General features: G+C 29.7%; 1 protein-coding gene across 5 annotated transcripts in view; it reads left to right on the top strand.

The window, feature by feature from the left end:
• Nucleotides 1-23,719, top strand: part of LOC130663536 (amyloid beta A4 precursor protein-binding family B member 1-interacting protein) — a 165,014-nt gene that overhangs the window by 113,198 nt on the left and 28,097 nt on the right. For 4 of the 5 annotated variants that reach the window (XM_057462805.1, XM_057462806.1, XM_057462803.1 and 1 more), the window contains one exon: nucleotides 23,575-23,674. In XM_057462805.1, coding sequence (XP_057318788.1) covers nucleotides 23,575-23,674 — 100 coding nt within the window. Of the gene's footprint in view, nucleotides 1-17,442; nucleotides 17,577-23,574; nucleotides 23,675-23,719 lie in introns of those variants that run through there. The other variant, XM_057462807.1, reaches the window with a different exon arrangement.

Genomic DNA, 23,719 nt, shown 5'->3' with positions numbered 1-23,719 from the left:
TTCGGCAGTGTCCTGCTCATTTTCTCTATATGCTACTCTTCAGCTTAAACGAAACTTTCATTGGTTCGAAAAATCTTAAGATTTATGGCTGTTGTACTAACGAGTTATTATTCATTTCTTTTTCCTGCATCAGTGATAGTAAACTGTACTAAGTGGAACTGATATTTATCGATGAACATTAAAAAAATAAAAAACATATCATTGACATTCCTTTTAGTGGTACTCCAAAGTCGTGGTTTGTGTCACAGTATTTCTTGATCTGACTTAGCGGAAAAGATTTCATTTGATTTTAAATCCTGTCTACTTATCGTCAGTCAAAATGTCGATGGCACTTCTTAACAACACATATGCACATGTGTCTTCTAATGGATCCATGGATGGACGTCAAGTACTTATTCGTTCACAAGTATTATTTCCTCGTGCGTTACTCTTGCTTTCTTTTGACGCCTGAATTATCCAGTGACCAAGCACTCGTCTTTCGTCTGTACGAGGTGAAGAGTTTAATGCTCATCAGTACACAACCATACTCAAATAAATGTATACAATCATAAAAAATATTCTGTTGGTCTCAAATTTAAAAGCGTGACAAGAACAGACACGATGACAGGATAACAGATACAATGACAGGATAACTAAGCACACAACATCGCTCTGTATCTTTTTAGTCGCAATTCCTTTTTTTTTATTTCTATTTGTTATCCTTTTTTAGCTCCATATACACATGCCTTCTCAATTTATTCATGTGGTTTTGTCCTCGTACGCCCATCGTCTTTGTTCAAACGCCAAGAACACTCTTTCAGTCTTTTTAGATCAACGAACAGAGATCGTCTTTCTTTCTAGGAAATAATGAAGACGCGGATAGCGAAACAAAAAAAAAATATAACCAAGATTCAGGACTGAGGAAGATCCTGGCACCCGCATTTCGTTAGCTTTATTCTTTCTGTATATTCTTTTCGTCTTTTGCAATGTTTTATTTTTATCATGACATCACACATTAAAATACCCTTGGATTTTTTTTTTTTTTAAATGTATTTAACTCTTGATCTTTCTCTTTCATCGTTTTACTTTCTTTGTATACATATCCCCAACAGTCTATCCACCGCCATAATACTGCGATTTCTTCGACTATATTTATGTACTCATTTTTGCAAACTTTTCTTCAGGCATTTTCAACCCCTCTGTTGTAATATAGGGAGTTCAAACATAATTTTAGTCCCCCACAGTAGTTTATATTAATTGAGCACCGACGTGTTAAGATGAGTGTGGAATATATAAATTTCAACTAATATTTCTTGAGGTTATCGAAAATAATGTTATTTATATTAAACCTAAAATTTATTTATTTTTCTGACAACATGACACAATAAATGATAGATTGTTTTATGATTAATGGACATTTAATATAGTATTTGATAATAGAAAGTTTTATTGAATTGTATTCTTTTTAAATATTTTCCCACAAAATATATTAAACACATCTCATCCATTACAAAGAAAAATACCTTTCTAAGATATAAAATAATAATTTAAATATTCTCAGAATATAATTGTAATATATCAAATACAAATGATTTTAGATCTTAATTTTGAATTTTTTTAAATATCTCGAAAATTGAAATTTTTAGTACCCAGAACTAAATCCGAGATAGGCGTGAAATTAAGCTAAGCTGTTGCTTTACCGAACAAATATTTTTACATCCATGGTAGAAACATCGGTCGTCCGTTCGAAGAGGCTTATTTATGTTTCGAAGTATGTGAGGGAGGTGAAGGTATAAAGTATCCTCAGGCTATACACATGCGTCTTTCGTGTTTCTCTCACCTTCTTCTTTTTCTTCTCTGCTTTTATGTGTCTCAAAACGATCCCAATCATACTCTCATTAGACCGCGTTTAAAATTAATATTTTTCTGCTGAAATTCACTAAACCCTCGTAATTATTTTTTCGTCTTAAGAATGTGTCAAAATATATATAGATATTTTTTTCTTAATTTTAAAGTTATTTATAAGAAATATTTTATGAATTATTGATCATTTTTTGTTGACTTTTTTCTCACGTATTTTAAACTTTAACTGAAATGCAAGTCTCATATTTGAGCCTTCTCACGTGCAACCGACAATTTTACCCCGAGTATAATGCGCCCTAAAGACTATCATTACTGCTAACCACGCTGTCACGCGTTATTAAACCCACTCTCTCGCTACATCATTTTTGTTTTTTTTTTTTTTTTCGTTTTTTTTTTTATTCGATAAAAGAAGAAATACGGAACTAAAAATGAATAATAAAAAATCTTATGTATATATATATATAACATATGTATATATAGATGTGAGGGATCTAATCGAATGAACGATGTAAGCTTTTTAGCGAAGAATATAATTCACAGATGGTACGCAGCTGCTGAACCGGAATTGCGCCACGGCGATATCTAGCTATATACATACGACATTGGTCACTTCCGTTAAATGGCGTCTTTCTATTTATCATATTTACAGAATACATATCTTTTTTACATTTCTTAAGTGTTCAATAAACACAGCTGCCAAAAAAAGTTATATACCATACACAATTGCCATCGTAAAACTGTAATTTATTGACTAAATTGATAGGAAACCCTTTGTTGATTGATAAAATTTGATACTTTAAATTTCGAATGAGTGTTTGAATGATGAAAAAAAAAAAAAAGATATGTAAACGCAGACGTGTGTTCCAGCAATAAAAAGGTGGGCTCTTTATCGAACTAATGTATAATTTTAGATAATTCTTGACAGCTCTTTAACTTTAATTTAAGTTATTATATTTTTTGTTATGGCTTCTATTTCTTTATTATGAGTTAAGTTAATTAGAAACAACGTCTATTAAATCTAATCTGTATCAGGATCTTTAAAAAAAAGCAGTTGTAAAATTGTAGTTAACTCCAAATTCATTAAAAAACTTGAGTCTTTGTTGGAATCCTCTACACTAAAACTATAAATGGCTTATTAAAATTTATTAATTAGTTTTATATTCACATGAAATGGAAATTATACATTTTCGGACGTGAAAAATATGACATATGTAAAAATTTTATTATTGTTAACAAAAGCTTAGTGACGGTTCGTAGAAAAGGATAAGGCAACTTTGTCAGCTCGGATAGTGTAATCAACTTAAAATATTTAGAAAATTTTTTTTTAAGTGTTAGGTACCAGGATTGCTTTAATGAAAACTAAAAAGCTGGTTGAGGTAAAATGGGCTTTTATTTAAACTTTGTTCATTCATTACTTTGTTGATTATCGAAATAAGCTTTTTTTGTGCCAACTAATTCTATTGTTCTGTATAACTAGGCATTTTTCAACAAAGAAAAAATTTGTTTGGTTTAAAAAATCTGTCCTATATTTCAAGAATTTACAATTTGTAAGTAGAATAAATGATCAATCAAAATATAAACTGTAACGTTCTTTAAATTAGTAATACACAGAAGAAAAAGAGATATTATAAAGTAAAAAATATTTTTTGCAATTCTTGATTCAAAATATTGTTTCTGTAATGAATAAGCAATTATATTCTTTTAAGAAGATATTTAGATTAAATGGAAGAATTGTATGTCTGCGGTTAAGTAATTTCTTATATTATTCAAGAAAAGTTATTTAATTAATTGAAGAATATAATTTATTTAAATCAAGACTAAAATTTTTTCATTCCAATAGACCGTTGTCTTGAGTCGATAAAGTAGTTTTCTTATACTGAGAGTAAATTTTTTTCTGTCCCGCAAAAAAGTTCTTGACTTGAGGTATTGATATGTATAGAAACAAGGTACTATGCTCACCAACTAGGACAGAAAAGCATCTTGTTACAATAGCTTTTTTTACTTGGTTTTAAAAAAAAATAAATGTCATTAAAAATAAATATTCTTAAATCATGATTATTTTACTTAAATTATAATCTAGTTATTCTTGATTCAATATTTTTATTATCTTAGTCGAAGAAAATATTCTCGAATTTAAAAGAGGTAATTTTACTCAGCCAAAGAATAAAAAGAATGAAGACAAAAATTATCTTGGACCAAGTCAACCTTTTTTATGTGTACATATTTGTTGATCATTTTTTATTATTTTTCCGTTGGAGCATCGAAAAATAATACTGATTTAAAATTCAACGGCCGGTCAACAACTCTGTAACTTGTAGATAATCATATATGCCTGTCTTGCAGGCCTTGAAGTCAACGTCTCGCTTCCGGAAATTTGGTAAATTGTATGCACGACAGTGTCGGCACGTGCCGACGCATAATATTGAGTTGTGCGCACGCAACATAGCACCCTCACTCAATTGTTCATGAACACGCAACCCCTTTGGTTTAATTTTCTCTGCAATTTACTAACTGTCGGTAGAACAGGTAACAACACTCAAAAGTACAGGGAGAAATGTAAACATAGCTTCGGGTCATGCAGTTACTGGTATCCGTAACGAAAAACGGAAAATACCTCAACCGAGCAATGTTAAACAATGGTTCTAGTTGTTTTATCTTACAGAGTTAACGTTTATTGAAACTTTATATGAAATACTAATTAGACTTAAAGTATTCAATATTCTTTAGACGAGCGTAAAATTTATTTATCGACGATTGCCTTAGGCAAAGAAAAAGATAAAAAAAAATCTATCCTAACGTTTATTGACTTTTTTTTTTAATCTTTTCAGATTTATTTTGAATTACTTTTATTATTTATTGATTATTGAGTTCCCAGGCAGAATTTTTTTTTTATATGTATCCCTTATAAAAACGTTCCGTAATCATTCTTTTTTCTTTTCTTCATCCAGGATTAAAACTTTTCAATAACATACATCTTTTATAAACGCATAGGGGTACACGAGTTTAAATACAAAAACATCATTTTAATGTTATTAAAGATCGATACATGTTAATCTTACAAAAATTGACTTGGGACTAAATCATTTTTTAAATGAATAAATAAATAAATACTAAGAGTGTTCAAATTCAAATAATTAAATTTTTCAAATTATTCGTATCAGATTGAATATTAATACTTGATTTAATATTAGAGTTTTCGAAACATTCCAAATTATTTGGTAGTTTTTTAATTCTTCATAAATATTTTAACTATTAAAAAAAAATTGAAGTATTCGTCAGTTTTCGAATTATTTCAAATTCCCGACTTATTTATAAATCATTGTAAAAAAAATTTTATAAGTTATCACAAGTGTGTTTATAATTTAATTTTTGAAATTCAACAAATAATTAGAAAACTTATAAATAATTCTAATTTTTCAAATTAGTTGAAAATTCGAATTATTTGATTCTAACATTATTTGCACATACTTAAGAAGTACTACTGATCCATACTATAAGTATGACTATTATTTGATAGATATTTGGTTTTTAATAAACGTTACCTAGAAAAATATTATCAAGATATTGATTTAAGCCAAAACATACGTCAGAAAATGCGCTTGAAATACCGGCAATAGAAGGGAAGCAGGGCATGCGAAAATAACGTTTATATCATTAAGAAAAAAGCTAAGAAATATAAATATATAGATATTCATATAGACGAAGTAAAAGAAGTAAATAACGAAAGGGCTGCGGCTATAGGGGGAGTAGGGTTACTCCTATTAGTTTTAGTGTTTAACGTACGAGTTTATGGGCGTGGATATTTACATTAAAAGAAAAAATAGAAAATTAAAAAAAAAAGTCATGAAGTCTAAAAATATTGAGAGCAAATGAGAAGCAATGTCACAAGTAATATGACCGTAAGTTATACAAATGGTTTCTCTCCATTGCAGACATTTTGACTCTTACATTTGAGGAAAAAAATCATTTTATAGAAACATGAAAAAAAAAAAATGAAATACAAAGATGAAAGAAATATGTGCATAGCTCTCTTTGAAAGCAAATATATATCATAACTAGCAGTTCAGACAAACACTGAAAAGGGCTACCGGTTGTTTAGTCTTTCCATTTACATATATATATTTTTGTTCATGGTTGATTTAAGGGTTGAAGATTAAAAGGTAAACAGTGTGCTCTTGCTGAAATTTTCGTATTGGTAAAATAGATTTGAAATATCAAGGAAAAAAATGTTACTAAAGTTTTGATTGTATGCAATCATTTTATTTTAATTAAAATTTTTTTTTCTATCGTTTATACATATTTAACTGAAAGGAAAAGGAGTAGTAAATAAAGATATACAATTACAAAAGTATAATAAAAATGTATTCATGATAAAATTTATTATTTAATGCAAGGTGAAATGAAATATTTGTGTTGGGTGGAGTAAAATAAAATTTTCAGGTTCCTTGTTAGTATTGTGTCGGGGTCATCAATTTCTTGTTGTTGGATACACCCCAAACTTTTTCACTAGGGTAAATCATCAAAGTGCAGCTCTCAACACAATGTTTTCCCTCAATGATTTTTACGATACTAAACATACACACCCCTGTGAAAATAAATTTTATTGACATTCTCCTGAATACTGTCTACGTGATTCGATAATAACACTTGTTTCTTATGTTAATAAAATTTTTAAATCACTTTGAAATATCTCATTACTGTTTGAGTTATTACTTAAAAATTTAATTACAGAAAGAAAAAAAATGGAAATTTTCATTCTGAGAATTAATCAGTCAAGTAATTTTCTTGATTTATTATTAAATATTAAATTAATTATTCGTATTTTAGTTACCTCAACTTTTTGGTCTCTAATATTAACGAGTCTTTTTTTTTTAATTATTCATGAGATATTGCCCGGAATCTCATAAAGTACTTGGGAGGGAAAAAATGTGACCACCGTGAGAGAAATATTCAATTCATTTCGCAACTTTACCTTCGAGTGCCTTTAAGACTTAGATGTTGTCGGCACGTACACATGTGTTGAGTAAAAATTGAGTGTTAGATCAGCAGGAAGCCTTACAATGCTCGAAACAATACGAAATATTTATAGACGTAGCTGTAAAAACTTGAAAAAAGCAATGTGATGCGTAACTTTTCCATCTTTCTGAGGACAAAAATTTAAAGACGAGTCTAGATGCCTGTCAGCAATTTTTGGCATTCGCTCCATGAGGGTCGCACACCAACGTTGAATTTCTTAAAGTAAGCACAGGAACACCGATTTGAATGCTTTAAACATGAACACATGATGTAAAGAACGACGAGAAATCGACTGCTTGCCACCCGTGTCTTCGTTAAAGTCCCTTTGTACAGTTGCCGGTTTTTTTCGACCACCGTCGATGACTCATTCTCTTTTCGTCCTCTTTGAATTTCTTAAACTTAAACGACTTACCTTTTATTGCTTTATTTTCTACGTCTTTAACACTCTAACCACACTTAAAAAACGTTTTCACGACAAATGGATTCGTTTTGGCGATTTCATTGCTCGTTTTATAGCTGCCAATCGTTGATTGGAAAAACGACGTCATTTGAGGCTATTGAATGGTCATTCATTATTTCCAGTTTTATGAATCAGTAATAAATTATTGAGTTATGCAAAAATACTTACTCAAAAAATTGTTGGGATTTCTGAGAATGAAAAATTATTCGATATTGTTTCAGTACTTGACTTAATTAAATTTTAAAACGACACTGCAGAATAAAATAAATGTTATTATTTTTCATCATAAACGGAGAAAAATATGACGGAAATGAAGTTATTTTGAGGCAATTTTTTACTGTTTGTGATTTGGACATCGTGAATAAGTCTTTTAAAGATCTATTCGTCTTTTTCCTAGAGAAAGCGATAAATGTATAGATAAAAACAGTTTTACATGGTTTTGAAAATGGTGTCTCCTTTTGCCACGGTTCACTAATATTGACAATGGTTATAAAGATTCATTCCTTTTACACTCTAAAAATAAGTGCGCTATTTTAGCACACATTAAATTTGTACCATGTTTAAGGCCAAAATCAAACTGTAGTTTTTTGTAACTTTTCACACATTTTAAAGTGCGTTAAACATCTATAGTATGCTTATAGCGTTTTAATTTTATCTGAAATGTGTTGTTTTCGACTACATACTTGTTTTTAGACTGCAGTATAAATAAAGTGATTTACAAAAAACATCAAAATATGCTAGCTAATGTGTGAATTAAATCATGGGATCATTAAGTGATTTCTACTGAGGTTGACAATAAATTATCTGCTAATTAAACTATATTTAAAGTACATTCACTATATGTGAAGAATTTTATAAAATTCTAAAGCACGAATGAATAAGCTCAATGGCCTTAGTGTACTTGAATCACACCGTCAAGAATATATTCACTGCCGCTAGTGTGTTGCACCGGCAATTGCAACGCCCATGTTCGATAAATATAGAGCCGGTTTTCTCCTCCGATCAGCTAATCTTAGAACAGGCGTCAGCTGACGCTTTGCTTTAGGCTCCAGAACACACGATTTGATCTAAGATATATGGTTAATTATGCAAAAATTTCATAAAAATACATCGATCTATACAGATTTTTTTTTATTTTCTATCAATTTTATTTATAATTAATTTATTGTAGCGTATTAAAAAGGTGGTGTCAATTAAATACTGTAAATAAACAGCAAACGACAGTATATACTACATTAGTAAAGCAGGAAGCTAAAGAATATGGCGTCAGTCAATCTGTTATAAATAGGCAATGCTTGTTCCTACTGTGGGTCATATTTTAGTTTCGACAAACAAAAAATAATTATAACGACATTGTACAACTATATTTCGCATATACATTATTATATTTTCATACTTTTGATTTATATTTCCTTATAGTCTCAGGGGAGATTATTGCGCGTGGGAAATCCCACGTGATACCCTGATACAGATACCATGAAAGTTGTGTGACACGATACACGACAATATGTAACATTCTGGTTCTGATATTTTCGTGATAATGGTTTGGAAACGTTAATACCAATCATCATTTGTACGTTACAACATATTTAGGTTAATTGCTGAGTATTTACGGTGTAAATATAAAGTTTTGTTGACCTTAGAACTATTTAACCTAAAAAAAAATTATGGTGCGTAGTTCAAATCTAAATTTTTACTATCGAATGACATTTCATTGATTTATGATTGAAAGTGACCATGGCCCAGATAATAACTTAAAAGCTTGTCAAAACACTGTTCTTGTCTTTAATTTTTTAGATAGACATTTCCTGTATAAACAAAAGAAAAAGCTGAAAATATCAGACGATGGATGATAATAAAGAAGATTGGTTGACTACCTGCGACTTTTCGATTTCCTGAGTAGCAAAAAGCCTTGAACGAATATACTATAATGTATTGAGTGACAAGCAAGTAAAAGCAGTAGAAAGAAAAAAAGAAATCGTCGATTCTTCAAGGTTATTTTAGAATATTCATTAACAAGGGTAGAAAAATTAAAGTTGAATTCATGTATAATTTTAAATAAACATAAGACGTAGTTTGGTTTAAAAGAAGAATTTTACGTTCCAATAAGTTTTCGGTATTCACTGTATAAAAAATTACTATGCTGCAGGTCGCAATACAAACAAAATATGCAAATATGGCATAAATTACCGATAATGCAGTAATTTTTCATGTTCATTGAATAGAATTTATGATGTACCATAATCTTAATCAAGTAATATATGAAAATTTTTTCGATAAATTTTTATCAGCTAAATATGTAGTAAAATCGATTATGTAAACTTTTTTAAAATAAATTAGTGAAAAGTACTCCAATCAAAGAATACACTGGTTAGCAGTTTTTTCCACTGATTCATTTTAGGAAAATAATTTGAATTATATTGCATTAAAAGTGACTTAAAAGAGTATTCAAATTCAGTAAAGTATTTAATTGCCTTATTATTACCTAAAAAGTTTTCGAGTAATTTTCATCAAAAAATTATTTGTGTATATAAATTAAGTTTGAAAAAATACATCAATAAAATTGCCTGATTGGAATTTTGACGATACTCAATATGTGATTCACTTTGTTACTTTGATTGAAATTCTAAGATTGAGAGAGTGTATTATAGATTAGTACCTAGAGTATAGTAAATGAGAAGTAAAGAGAAGTTAGATACTGCGGCAGTAGACCATGTTCTGCGGTTTCTTCCGTTTCCGCAGTATCGATAGGTCGCATACATGAACACGAACGTGATCTTTTTTTTTAAATACTTTCACCAAAGGGTTACTTCCATTCAATCCTATTTGTTTAATATACTTCCACTGTATCAATTGACAAATACATTGACAAATTACTTGTAATAGTATTTCAATTTTAACTCATTGTATGTTAAGACAAGAGGTTATTATGTTTTTGTTAAATTAATTTAAATGTCTTACTAGTGGTCACTTGAGTATTTTATATAGTGTTTCTCGTCGTATTTTTGGCTGAGCTAAGTTTGAGCTTATTGCTTTCAGTATAATTTAACCTTCAGTAGGACAACAATAAGATAGGGCGCGGTCAATTAAAAAAGAATCGGCCCTCAAGTCTCATTACTTGTTTCCTGCCACAGTTATAGAGAATAATATATATAAGTATTTTTTTTTTATGTGATTAACAATATTTTCAAGCTACCATCTTTTCTTATCTCTCAAAGATTCAAAAAACATTTTTTTGTTACTGTCATCACTATCATTAGTGTTAGTTAAAATTAGTTTAAATTTTGCATTAACTTGAAACAGATTAAATATTTCAATTTGGGTAATTAAATAAAAGATCATAAATTATAAGGTCACATATGAAAAAAATTCGTTCTCAAAATGTTTCGAAAAGGTTCATTATCTTATCACCGTGAATTTCCAACTTTCAGAATTAAATATTCTGAACTTTGTTCGTAATTTTTGGAACTTTGAAAACATTCAAGAGTAAAAAGAATTTTCAACTGAGTACTTTTTAGGAACATTTTCCTGAATTATTTAAGAAAAATCTTTCGACTTGAAAATATATAAAACCAACATATGTTGCTGGTTTGAAGAACTTAAACAAAATAGACTTTAAAACGATTTATGAACTTTTTTTTTTACTTTTTATAAGAATTTAAAAAAAAACGCGGCCTTAAGATTGAAATTTTTTTCTACTCTTAAATTTTTTAAAGTTCCAATAACGATAAACTTAAAGTTTAGAATCGTCTCAAATTTTGAAGTCCACTGATAAACTTTTTAGAGCATTTTTGGAACCTACTTTTTTTGCATAAGGATATTTGAAAGATAAAAATGACAACTTTAATTTAAAAAATTAAATTGAACGGATTGATAATGCTAGAATTATAATTTCGTGAAATGCATTACTATATTTCAAAATATTTTCTATCATTTATCTTCTTATACTTTTATAATTTAAAAACTGTTGATATATATACAATATTTGACTGAATCTGGGTTAACTTGACCGCAGTAATACACTCTCGCAAGATCAAATTTCTCTTCTCCTCTTGATACCACATATCCTAAACGTAAATCTGCCAATTTCTTAATGGACCGTATATAGAATACGAGCTTGCATTTATAAATCGATGACCTAGTACAGATAAAAAATAATAAAAGAAAAAAAAACAAATAAAAACAATAGTATTTTGTGTGTCAGCTGATATAGTTTCATCAATTCAATCTTGTCAATTCATCGAGATAAAATTCAGTACGAGTTTTTATTATATTTAATTTAATCGATTGACGTCTGCTCTCAATTCTTATCGGGGAACTCCAGAAGTTGTTGAGTTTTATGAATAAAGAAAAAAGTACCCAAGAATATTATCAGGCAATTTAGATGACCCATAAATAAATATACTAAAATATCCTTGTAACTATAGTATACAAGGACTCAACTTTATTCATTTAAATATCAAATAAATTTTTATCCCAAGCAATTAATTATTTGTTTTATTAATTGAATTGTATTTTTACTATCTTAACTCCTCCGGCATTTCTTATATTAAAACAGTTTGAATTACATCTATTTCTCTTAAGGACAATAGTTTATCGTTTATTGACTTATCCAGAATAACCTCCTAGAAATTAGTTCAACCCTATATAATTGAATTTAAATGTCAATCTCTGGATTTACGGGGTTCTATTAATCCCGCGGCATTATTATAGTCGACTTGTATTGAAAAAGGAAGTTACATTTTTTAGTGATGTATACCGCATGAGGGTAAAAAACTTGAGATAGAAAAAGGAAGTAATCAAGGGATTTAATTCATGATATGAACCCTGTCAATCAATGTACGAACTTTGCATCCATATCCCTCGCGTACAGTACAGCGTAATAAAAGCCGCCAGGCATATAAGCATTTACTATTTCCGGAGATATTTTTCTGTACCAACGACCTTTTACTATATTTCTTCTACAATTTTTTTTGAAATTTTTCAGAAAAAATTTGATGAGTCGATTCAAAAATCTAATCAGCTCTAGATCTTGACATAACGTGTCGATTTTCGAAAAAACCATCTTTATCGGTTCATTTGTACGAGAGATATCGTTTACAAAAAAAATTGAAAAATAAAATTTCACCTTACTTTTCGTGGATAGCACATAGTGTAATTAACTAATTGTTTTAAAAATTACACTAAATTTTCGTCTTTAAGAGTCTCTTGTAATCACTACTTAATCAGTTTGATGGTTTAGGAAATTTCGTCCACAAAACGTTAAAAATATCGTTTTCTGAATTTGTTTTAGATGTTTTATATTTTGGTGGTATTGAACAATAAGAGACTCTTTTCATTCGTCACGTCAATTACTTATATACATTCCTGCCCGGATCTACATGTCTTATCAACAACAATCGTAAACAAAATTTTAAGAGTTACTTGTATTTTGATTAATTTTTGATTGTTGGAATTTTCGTAGTGCAAGGCAAGACATAACTTTTTTCGAGCTCGAAAAGCTCAAAAAAATCCGATGCATTAAAGAGTATTTTTGAACTGGAAGAGATCAAAAGTGTATTTACAATAATGTTTTCGAACTCTTCGAGAAGCTCGAAAACAGCTGAAAGTTTTGGGGCTGGCCCACAGGGTCAACCGTTTTTCAGATTTTTTTTTTTTTTTTTCAAAGATAGTTTTCTGTTTACATAAAGTAATTCATACTTCTTAAGCCACTTTAAAACGATAAAAAGATGCAGAAACAGCGGTAAATATATTTTTTTTTTATTTACATTTATTTTATGTTAAAATGAATTTCTTCAGTACAAAAAGGTAATTTCTTGTGTGCTACGATTTGTCCTCGAATATTTTATTTTGTCTTTTGTTAGTCGTATCGTCTAGCGAACTTTTCTCGTCACGTCAAGCCCTTGTAAGATCCAAAGCAGAAGCATTGAGTGCACGACTTTTCACGGTGATATGCTCAGCAATAAGAAAGACAAGAAGTAAAAGATAAAAACAAAAAAAATTACCAGGGTCAGACTAGCATATTTATAGTTGTGTCGTGAGGAGCAGCAAATGCTGATATTCGAAGAGTGTACTGCAGGTTTTTGAGCAAAGTACAAACGCGCCGTAAAAGCTATGCAAAATAATAACCTCGGTATTAACCGACAAATAAAAACTCTTGAAATACCTTTAGAGTACATTTACGGGCACTTCGTTTTAATCAAATCATGTCGAATTTTTTATCAAAAGACTTTAATTTTTCAATTTCTAAATTTACAAAAAAAAAATATATACGTATATATGTAATTTTCATGTACATTTGAATAAAATTCGCTCATATTTCATATGAAAGTTGTAATTAGTGAATTCATACCTTTGCTGAATAAAAATAGAGAATTATGATGAGAATAAAGTAGTTAAGCCAAAAGAAGCTGTACAGAGAGACGAAATAAAGCCAGAATTAATGATAATGAATCTCAACTTACGATATAAAATTATGTATAAAATGTAGTGGAGTTCCTCTTGCTGAAAATCTGGGATTCTATAAAAGAGCAGTAGTGAATACTTTTATCTATTTTTTTTTTATTCGGTTTATTTGCTGTTCAATATGTATTGAACGAATATTTAATATTAATTCCAGAGCCGAATATTTTATTTAAAGACTACACTATATAAGAGTTGAAAAAATTACAGATTCGAATTCGAAAGTATTTTTTTTTATATTTACTATTTCATTTTATATTTTATAGAACATTGCATTAGTGCTTTGCTTTAACGAAAATAGAACAATGAAATGTTTGACGCTCACGTTTTGGACGGACCATTAATGTACTCATCCGTTATTTTGATGGAAAATGAGCTTTCAGACATAGTTTTACCCTCGGTAAAGCGAAAATTGGATCATTTCCCGAGTGTATTAAAACTAAAAACTTCATAACTTTTGGAAATTTTACATTTAACATACACACAGAATTTGAAAGATTGCACAATCGATTTATAATATAAAATATTTTTTTTTATTTTTATTTATTACGCCAAATCTCAACCATAATAGTCGATTTAAATGTGAAATTTATTTTTCTACATACTTCTGTTAAAAAAAAGTCAACTTTTTATGTTTATTATCATTATTTTTGCAAAATTTTTGTTTACCTCATCTCATTCACTAACGCTTCTCATGAAGTTCAGAAAATCTCAGGAAATTTTCAGCTCCGAATTTCTGTGTCTGATTCTTCGAACTTTTCAACTTCAAATATTGCAATAGCTATTGAATCAAAACAAAAATACAAAAAACCTTTTTTTAAACAAAATTTAAAGCTTTACAAAAAAGTTATCTTGCAAGTTTTAAGATAACTTAGAATTTACAAAGATATTTGCAAAAAACCTAGCACACCTTTTTCTTTTAGATAATTTTTAAATATTTTATGGAAAATTTTTCACTTGATTTAATATTGACAATTTCATAATTTACATAAAAAATGTTATGTCATTTAATATATTATTATTAAACATATATAAATTTTTATAAGAACTTTGAAAAAAATACCGGAAGTTTGTGAACTAGATTGTATAAAATATTTTTTTTTTTTATTATAAGGGGAAAATTCCGAGCCTTCTGGGATTATCGATACTTGAGATGATAAGTTGCTATTTCTATATAGTATCCTTCAAAGTTTTATTTTAAAGAATTTTTCACACCATCACAAGACAATATTCCAGAGGTTTATTATATTTAAAAAAAAATTACACACTAATGAAATTTTGTGTGTTGAAAAGTTTAAATGATGTTCTCCTCAAATGCAGTATAATATGCACGAGTGAATTTCGATATGACATTTGAGTGACTGAAAGTAATATATACAGAGGAAGTATGGTTGGTTAACCACCATGTTGTTGCTATATTGCTGCTGGTGTTATTGTTAATGTCATGTTGCTTTAAGGTCGTGTTCTATACAATTTTCTCACTTTAAAGATCATAATATAATGCTGGTGTACATTTACGATACTTACAGACAACTACGTTACAGGAGAAACGGGAGGTAAAACAAATGTGGTTGAGATAATTATAGAAGCAGTTAGTTATATCACTATATAAATAAAAGCAAAGTTAATTGAGCTGTTATTCATTAACACACATATACTTTTTTATTTTATACTTTGCTTTCAATTTTATTTAAACACTTTACTTTGACATCATCGTCATATAAAATATAATATTTTAAATAAAAAATTTAAGCTAAAAGCAAATCACAAATATACATACTTGCTTATGTAGGTAGAAAACGATGGTTAAGTTTTATTTTTAGTGTTTGAAATGTATAGCACATCTCGACCTGTTATTTAAAATATATATATGCTGTTTACATTTATTTTCAGTTACAGTCAATTCACCAATGGGAATTGCATCAAAGTAAAAAAAAAAAAATATTTTCAATAGTCGTCTGGACTATTGTCATAGTCATAGTGTTTCTTTTCACAGAAATACATGTTTTCAGTTTATCATACCCGCTAAATTTTTAATTTAGATAATGAGATAATTTAAAAAAATTATTTATTTAACTGGGAACTGATTTATTTTGGTTTTAGATATTAAATAATTTAAGAAAAAATTATTTTTGTCGTTTTAATTTCTCTCAATTTATCACTGCAGATTCATTGATTGAGGCAAATTGGACTCGTGACAAAAAATTTTAAATTTAATTTCTGCGTGTTTTTTTGTTTGTTAGATGCAAAATAATTAATTTTTGCTTTATAAATAACCGGCACTATTCGGACGGGTTTTTTGTTGGAATTCAAATAATATACATAAAAATTGGAAACCAAAAAATGCGTAAAAATGTTTTATTTTTTAATTTTCTGAGCAATTACAACTTACCTCAATGGGCCACATTGCTTTAACAAACCAATTGACTCCAGAAAAATACAAAAATCGAAAAATTAATTTTTTTTTCAATTTTTTGGAAATGGCCATTGTGTTCCTTTTTAAAAAATTTTCGAGACTTATGAAATATTTTTTAGTCGATTGTGATGAAGCGTGCCAGTTAGCTTGATAATAAACATATAAAATCCTTAAGGAGACCGTGTTGCCTCCTCTTCCCTACTTTTAATTCCATTGCTTAGTATATGATTAATGTAAAATAATTTCAAGAACGAATGAATAAAAAAAAAATTTATAAAAATTAGCACTAATTCAAATTATACTAAGACTGCAGATAAATTAATAATAAATAAAATATGAATATTTTCATTAAATATATAATCTCTAGAGCAATATTTCTCTGGATCCTGTAGTACTTGATATAGATTTCACGAAAGATTGTTCTCGTTATTTGTTCTCACCACTTACTCCGGGATAGTAGATCGTGGTTTCGCGGTCATTTTGACGGTCAACCAACAGACCTAAGTTCACACTGGCTTTAAACTTTGAATAACTCTGAAATTTCAGGGTTAACACTACTACTGTTATAGTAATTTAAGTTGACCAATAGAAGTTACTTTGACGTAAAAGATAAACAAGATTAAAAATACATACATATCCAGATAGACATGAAGATAAATACATATTGTAAGCATTTGCTGTATGCTTAGAACAGTTTTCCTGTTGGGAATCTGACGTCCTGCGGGAACTCTCGCGGAATCGATAGCTGCACATGCGCATAAAAAGCACAACTAGGTAGCTTGCCGCGTGAGTGAGTGAGAAAAGCAGAGCTTACATGAGTGTATAAGCAAAAGAGGGAGGCGAAAACATCAGAGGAGTAGAGGACGGAATTGAGGCTCCACGCTGAATCCCTCGCGGGACAACATCCAGTACTCGGACTAACTCCGTCCTACGACCGGCTTTGAGGGTTGCTGCCCGTCCATCTCGCGCAATTACTTTGCTTTTAATTCTCTCTAGCACTATTGTGATACAGATTTAGCATTGTACTCTTAAGTAATAAATCAAAACTATTTATTATTACATCACAAAATAACAGAAATTTATTTTATTTTTAAGTGCTTTATTTTCGTTTTAAATTTTATTACTGTTTTGTTTAGAATATTTTTTTATTAAATAGTTGAATAATTACAAAAAAAAAAAAAAATTATTTTTATTTATTTTGTTAGATGGAATAAAAAAATAACCGTCCAAAAAATTTTTTAAACTTACTTAAATGATAACGATGAAAGAAGTGTTTGACAAAGAGTAATCTAGAGTGTTTTAAATAGTACTAAATAGCGATTTATCAAAATGGACAGATTATTTCGTTCGTGGAAGAGCCACAATAAAGTTCAAATAGATGTAAGTATATGCTTGGTTTATTGCAAGAAGCCATAAGATATTAGCATGAAATTATGCAAAGTGGATTTAGTTATCCGTGAATTTAGAAAGCTTCGCAACTGCTTGGAGTTACTTTTACTACCCCTGTAGTATTTGACAGAGAAAGAAGGATAGTAGTAAGTAGCAAGTGCGAGGAGGCATAAAAGATTACTGTACGTCGGATGTCTTCACGTGACCACGGACACCTGCTACAAACTCAAATCTAATTGCTATAACTTGTGACAGTACATAATTTATAAACCCTTCTTGTAAATGAAATCTACCCGAAACGCGACACTGTACATTTTGTAAGTGTCTGGGGTAAAATGAGACACCATTTTTGAGGAAAACAAATTTTTTTTTGTTTGAAAATTCTGAATTACGATTATTAAAAAAAGATGGAACAAATTGGTCGACCCGGACAGTTCAGTTACTTAATAATTATCAGAAAAAAAAAGTTTTGTCAACACCATGGCCTCTTTTACTTCGGAATCTGCTCCTTCTAGTCATGAGTAAAATAATTTAAATAACAAACATTTAAAAAACAATAATATTTTCTCATTGCAATCTTTTAATTGGCTACACTATCCTAGCTGATCAACTTGCTCCATTCTTTTGTACAAACTGTATCTAAAAAATTTTAAACAAAAAATAATTTTTTGCTGTCTGAATAATTTTTCTCTAGTCTTCCCTATATTTTTATTTATTATATAATTTATTAAAGTTAAACACAACTTTGCAACATAATAGTTTTTAAATAAAATCGATCAATCTTGTTTTAATTTTTTTTTTACAAAAAAAAAAAAAAGATGAAGCATCGAAAAACATGTCAAGGGGTGTAAAGATATCTCTAAAGGGACTTTACAACGATTCATATAAGAATCACTTGACTTTTTTTTTCCACGAGATTTATAAGAGGGTGATAGGATAAAAAAAATAAGAATAAAGTAGTTTCTTTAAAAATCTTCAATAATTTTTTTTAAGATCAAAGAATCAGATCAGGCAAATTTTTTCTAGTTCATTGACATTACGTATGCTATCATCAAAAAAGTAAGACTATCAACTACGTATATTGTACTCTCCTAATAGAAGTAAAGTAGTTAGATGATTGTTTACATTATTTGTGTTATTATTCTCAGAAGGAAAATAAAATGAAATTACCAGTAAAGCTATCCTTGAGAAAACAAGTTACTTCCGTTTCAAATGGACTTTATTATGAAAATTCCCTATCCTCCAACGAAATGCCTGAAGGACGAAAAAAATTTACCAGCCAAGAGGACCCAAGAGTGTTTATATTTTTTTTTCTCTATTTCTTTACATCACATCTCGGTGCAGCAGTACAATAAACCGTGTGAAATGTGTAAAAAATTAAAGCTTTGATCTAGCTACCAAATTATATAATCTAACACAACGTAAGCACTGTGAAATTAAGTAACTATCTCTCTTGTGTCAATAACTTTTTTTCTTATAGTCTTAATTTACTCTTCAAACCCAACAAACAATTTTCCTTTGCAAGTACGTTAACACTTTTCCTCCTTTTTATAGTTAAAAAAAAAAAAAGTTATAAACTTTTTTGTCGGTTCAACACTTTGAAAAGGAATGAAAAAATGATAAAAAAAAAAAAAAAACAACACATCAGAGTATAGTCAGTACATGGATCACGTTCGGTTGCTTCTAACGGCGTTTATCACGGATTCAAGTCTCGCTTATGCTTCCAACCGGTAAACGTGACGGTGGGAAGAAAACAATATCCCATAGGGTTCAACTCTTTGTGGTAAATTCATATTACACATAATGCTCCAGAAAATCCAAAGAAAAGAAAAATTATAAATAGTCTTATCTGTCACCATTTTTTTTTATTATTTTAAAATTTTACTTTAATATTGTTTGTTTTTTTTTACCTTAATAATTATTTATAAAAGATATCAACGAGGTAAATGTACTATATATATTAATATATCCACGGAGTTCACATTACCGGAAGAGTCAGCTTATCCGGTTGGATCTAATTGTTATGCCTGCTGGCCCAGTGCTTTTACCTCGGTCTCTTGTACTCCCACGCGTAATCTTTCGTTTTAATACTATTACATCAGACATTTTATGTTGAACCAACAACTTAGTATGTACATATGTATGTATATTGATACCTGTTTCCGCGTACCCACAAAAACTTTTTTTGAATATTGTAGTATCTGCAGTGCATGGATTTACAAAGGCTGCTCCTGTATAGTGTACAAAGGTATAAAAAATAAATTTTTATGTATAAACATATACGAGTTCTGAGAGGATGACAGGTGGGTGTTATAGCCTTACATAGGTTGTTTACAAAATTTACTCGCAGTCATACATTTGTATTCTTACTGTAAAAGTACATTCGCGAAAACCGGTGCTAAAAAGAACCAGATCATAATATTAAATAAAGAATAAGAAATAAACGTGATGAAGGATGATAAAATTGTTTATTTAATATATATATATAAGTGTTAGATACTGGTATTATATATTTCTTAGTGGTCACACGTACTGATATATGGATTATGAATCTTGTTTTCTATCTTGCAAAAACAAATACATCGAAAATTAATGGGATTCTTGCTTTTTTGTGTATCTACGTCTCCACTTACATAGAAGCTCGGAGAAAATAGCCAAGTAGACAAATTAAAAGCAGTAGATGATGAAAATTCGCTATCGTAAATGCTAATGTGTGCTATCCGAACATGTACTTCCATATACCAGTGTACTTAACCAATGTACATATATATACATGTATACAGTCTCATGAAAAAACTCTGGTTTTACTAAGCAATTAGTTTATAAACTTTTTATTTTATTTTACCAAAGAGACTATACTTTTGTATACTCAAGTTTTTCGCATACATAATAGCATAAATTTGTGTGCTTACTTAGGGAAATCTGGAGCAAAATGAGATACTTGTTTTAAGACGAAACGAAATTTTTTACTTCCTGCTAAGAAAATCGATGATTTTCGAAAAATTCGGGAAGTTATTGTTTTTACCCCGAATTGCGAAAATCGAAATTTCATCAGATGTCGATGTTTTGAAGTCCTAGGAAGCTATTCTGACTATTTTCAGAATTATGTCCGAGTGTCTGTATGTGTGTGTGTGTATGTGTGTGTGTGAACACTCTATAACTTTTTAACTAATTAACCGATTTGGATGATTAAGGTGGTAATCGAAAGAGCTTGTTAGCCATCAACTTTCCTGAAAATTTCCGATCAATTAATCAAGTAGATTCAAAAATACTGGCGAATTACGAAAAAAAAATTTTTTTTTTTTAGTTTTTTATAGATTTCTCAGAAACGACTCAAACGATCGACTCCAAAATCTAATCAGCTCTAGAACTTAATAAAACGCGTCGATTGCCACTTTAGCCATTAAAATCGGTTAATTTGTTCGCGAGATATCGTGGGAGAAAGAAATGCTAAAAAACGGTATTTTTCGAAAACAATGGCATACAAAAGTATTTTCGAGATCGAAAATGTATTCACAACAATTTTTTCGAGCTCAAGGAGCTCGAAAAAAGCGGGAAGTTTTGATGATTCATCAATTCAATTATTAAAATAATAAGCTCCGATTTTCATAGATCAAGTACAAAAAACTGTTGTTTTAACTTCCCGCTAAGAAAATTGTAAATTTTCAAAAATTCGGGAAGTTATTGGTTTCGGTCCGATTTACGAAAATCGAATTTCCATCAGATGTCGACGTTTTGAGGTCCTAGGAAGCTATTCTGACTAATTTCAAGATGATGTCCGAGTGTATGTATGTATGTACGTACGTACGTACGTACGTACGTATGTAAATACCTGTATCTTTTGAACGGATGAACCGATTTTGAACTTTAAGGTGCCATTCGACGCGGATTGTCAATATCTTGAAGCCGAGAGAAAATTGAGCTTGATCGGTAGGGCTCGTTCAGAGATATTCCAAAAATAAAGTTTTTTCAAAAATGTTTTTTTTGGATAACTTTTAATGTGCTCGATGGATTCATTCCAAAATGGACTGGGCTCTAGAGCTTTATAAGCCACGTCGAATGTCACCTCAACCATCAAAATCGGTTCATTCGTTCAAGAGAAACCGTTGTCGAAAGAATTAAAAAAAAAAATTTTTTTTATTTTTCCTGAAATATCTCAAAAACGACTCGATAAATCGAATCCAAAATTTTATCAGCTTTAGAACTTGACAAAACGCGTCGATTGCCGCCTCAACCATCAAAATCGGTTAATTCGTTCGCGAGATATCGTGGGAGAAAGAAATGCTAAAAAATGGTTTTTTACAAAACAATGGCATACAAAAGTATTTGCGAGCTCGTAGAGCTCGAAAATGTATTCACAATAGTGTTTTCGAGCTCAACGAGCTCGAAAACAGCGGGAAGTTTTGGGGCTGGCCCGCAGGGTCAACTGACAGACCGATTTTTTTTCCAATAGTGGCCTCGTTATTACTTTAGATTTAGGTTTTTCTAGTTCATAATTATTTCAGACAACGAACACTTGGAAAAAAAAAAAAAAAGTTTATTGACTATAAATTTTAAAGAAACAATTTATACAAAATATAACATTTTAAATTAATAAAATAAATTTGCAGTGAATAATGTAGTAAGTTTACTGATTAAACAATTTTCTTAGCTCTTGTAGGTTTAAACAACTGTATTTTTATACTTCCATACATGGAAATAATTTAGTGGCATTGTTAACATCAGGATTGTAAGATCATTAGAAAGAAACATAGACCACAACATGTAGTGTCCATTTCCTCAAGCATTGATCGCAAAGATAAAGTGTCCTGACGTTCAACATTCGTAGTCTACTAGTGAGTCACATAGATCTTTCTGAGATCGGTACAGAAGCAGAAGAGTCACATGAGAAAAACATTCCCGAGAGATACGGCCCTTGAAGCTGTCGGTTGCATTCAAAGCTTCAGAATAAATTCTTCGTACGTTATTGGGGTCATACTTGCTAGTATGCTAGTTTTTTATTATATTTTTTTTTAGTAAATCTTTCACAGATGAACCGCAAGTGAGTATATAGGGGTTGTATGGAAAAAAAGGCTATTTATGACTAGGCCAAGTATCCACGCGACTTTGTGAACCCTCTGATGTACCTTCCACTTAATTAGTCATTCATCCGTACTTATATGCTCTTCGAACCAACTAGACTCCTATTATTCACGGTTAATGGTTCAAAACGCGGAAGCTTCTACTGTTTGTTGCTAGATTGCTTGTCAGTTTGTCATCCATCGTAACGGCTATCGGAAAACTAACGATTCTTTGCGACATAATAATAATAATAATAATAATATATACATTTGTATATACATACATACTTTGAATGCTGTTGATTGATTGTACTTTTTAAAATTGAAATTTTTATTCTTCTTATTTGTTTTTATTTTCGCACTAAGAGGTTTCTTTTAAACAGTTTTATATGTCTGATGCAACTTTATTTTTAAAATCAGCAGAAGTAAAGTTTGTTAAATGTACTTTACTCTATTGCTTGAGGCTTAAATCTTAGCGCTTTGAAACATTAAATCATGAGCGCTGTATCAGCTGTGGTATGTCTATTACTATCTATCGTTACATAGAAGCCGGAAAATCACATCTAGAATACAAAATATATAGTATATAAGAGAGAAAATGGGAACGCTGAGACGCGGAAATTGATGGGTGTAGAAGAGAGGCTTGAATCACATTTGCTGGGCTGTCGGATGCTTGAAGGATTTCAGCACAAAATCCGATGAAAGCGAGAAGCTTTTGGTAGACGCGTTCGCGTGAAGCTCTTTGATAGATAATTTAAAAAAAGTGAGAAAAAAATATTTTCAAATTCATTTTTCTTAAATTGATGCACTTTTTTTTTTTTTTTTTTTTTTTTTTTTACGAGAATAACGATTTTTAAAGAATTTTTGTATATGTTAACATATCAATTGATATTTACTAATTTGAATTTGTTTCTTTTTTCTTGTTAAAGGGTTTGGACAATGTAAGCTCAGCAACTTTGAGGCCCTTTAATTCAGACATCAATACACCGAGAATTGATAGCTACCGGTTTTCAATGGCGAATCTCGAAGGTAAGTTTCTTTTATATGCTTGGATATTAATCTGTACAGTAAACA

Source organism: Microplitis mediator, chromosome 2 (genome assembly GCF_029852145.1).
Source record: "Microplitis mediator isolate UGA2020A chromosome 2, iyMicMedi2.1, whole genome shotgun sequence".
Lineage (NCBI taxonomy): Eukaryota > Metazoa > Arthropoda > Insecta > Hymenoptera > Braconidae > Microplitis > Microplitis mediator.
Note: the sequence above shows the minus strand (reverse complement) of the source record. Positions and strands in the feature narration are given on the sequence as shown.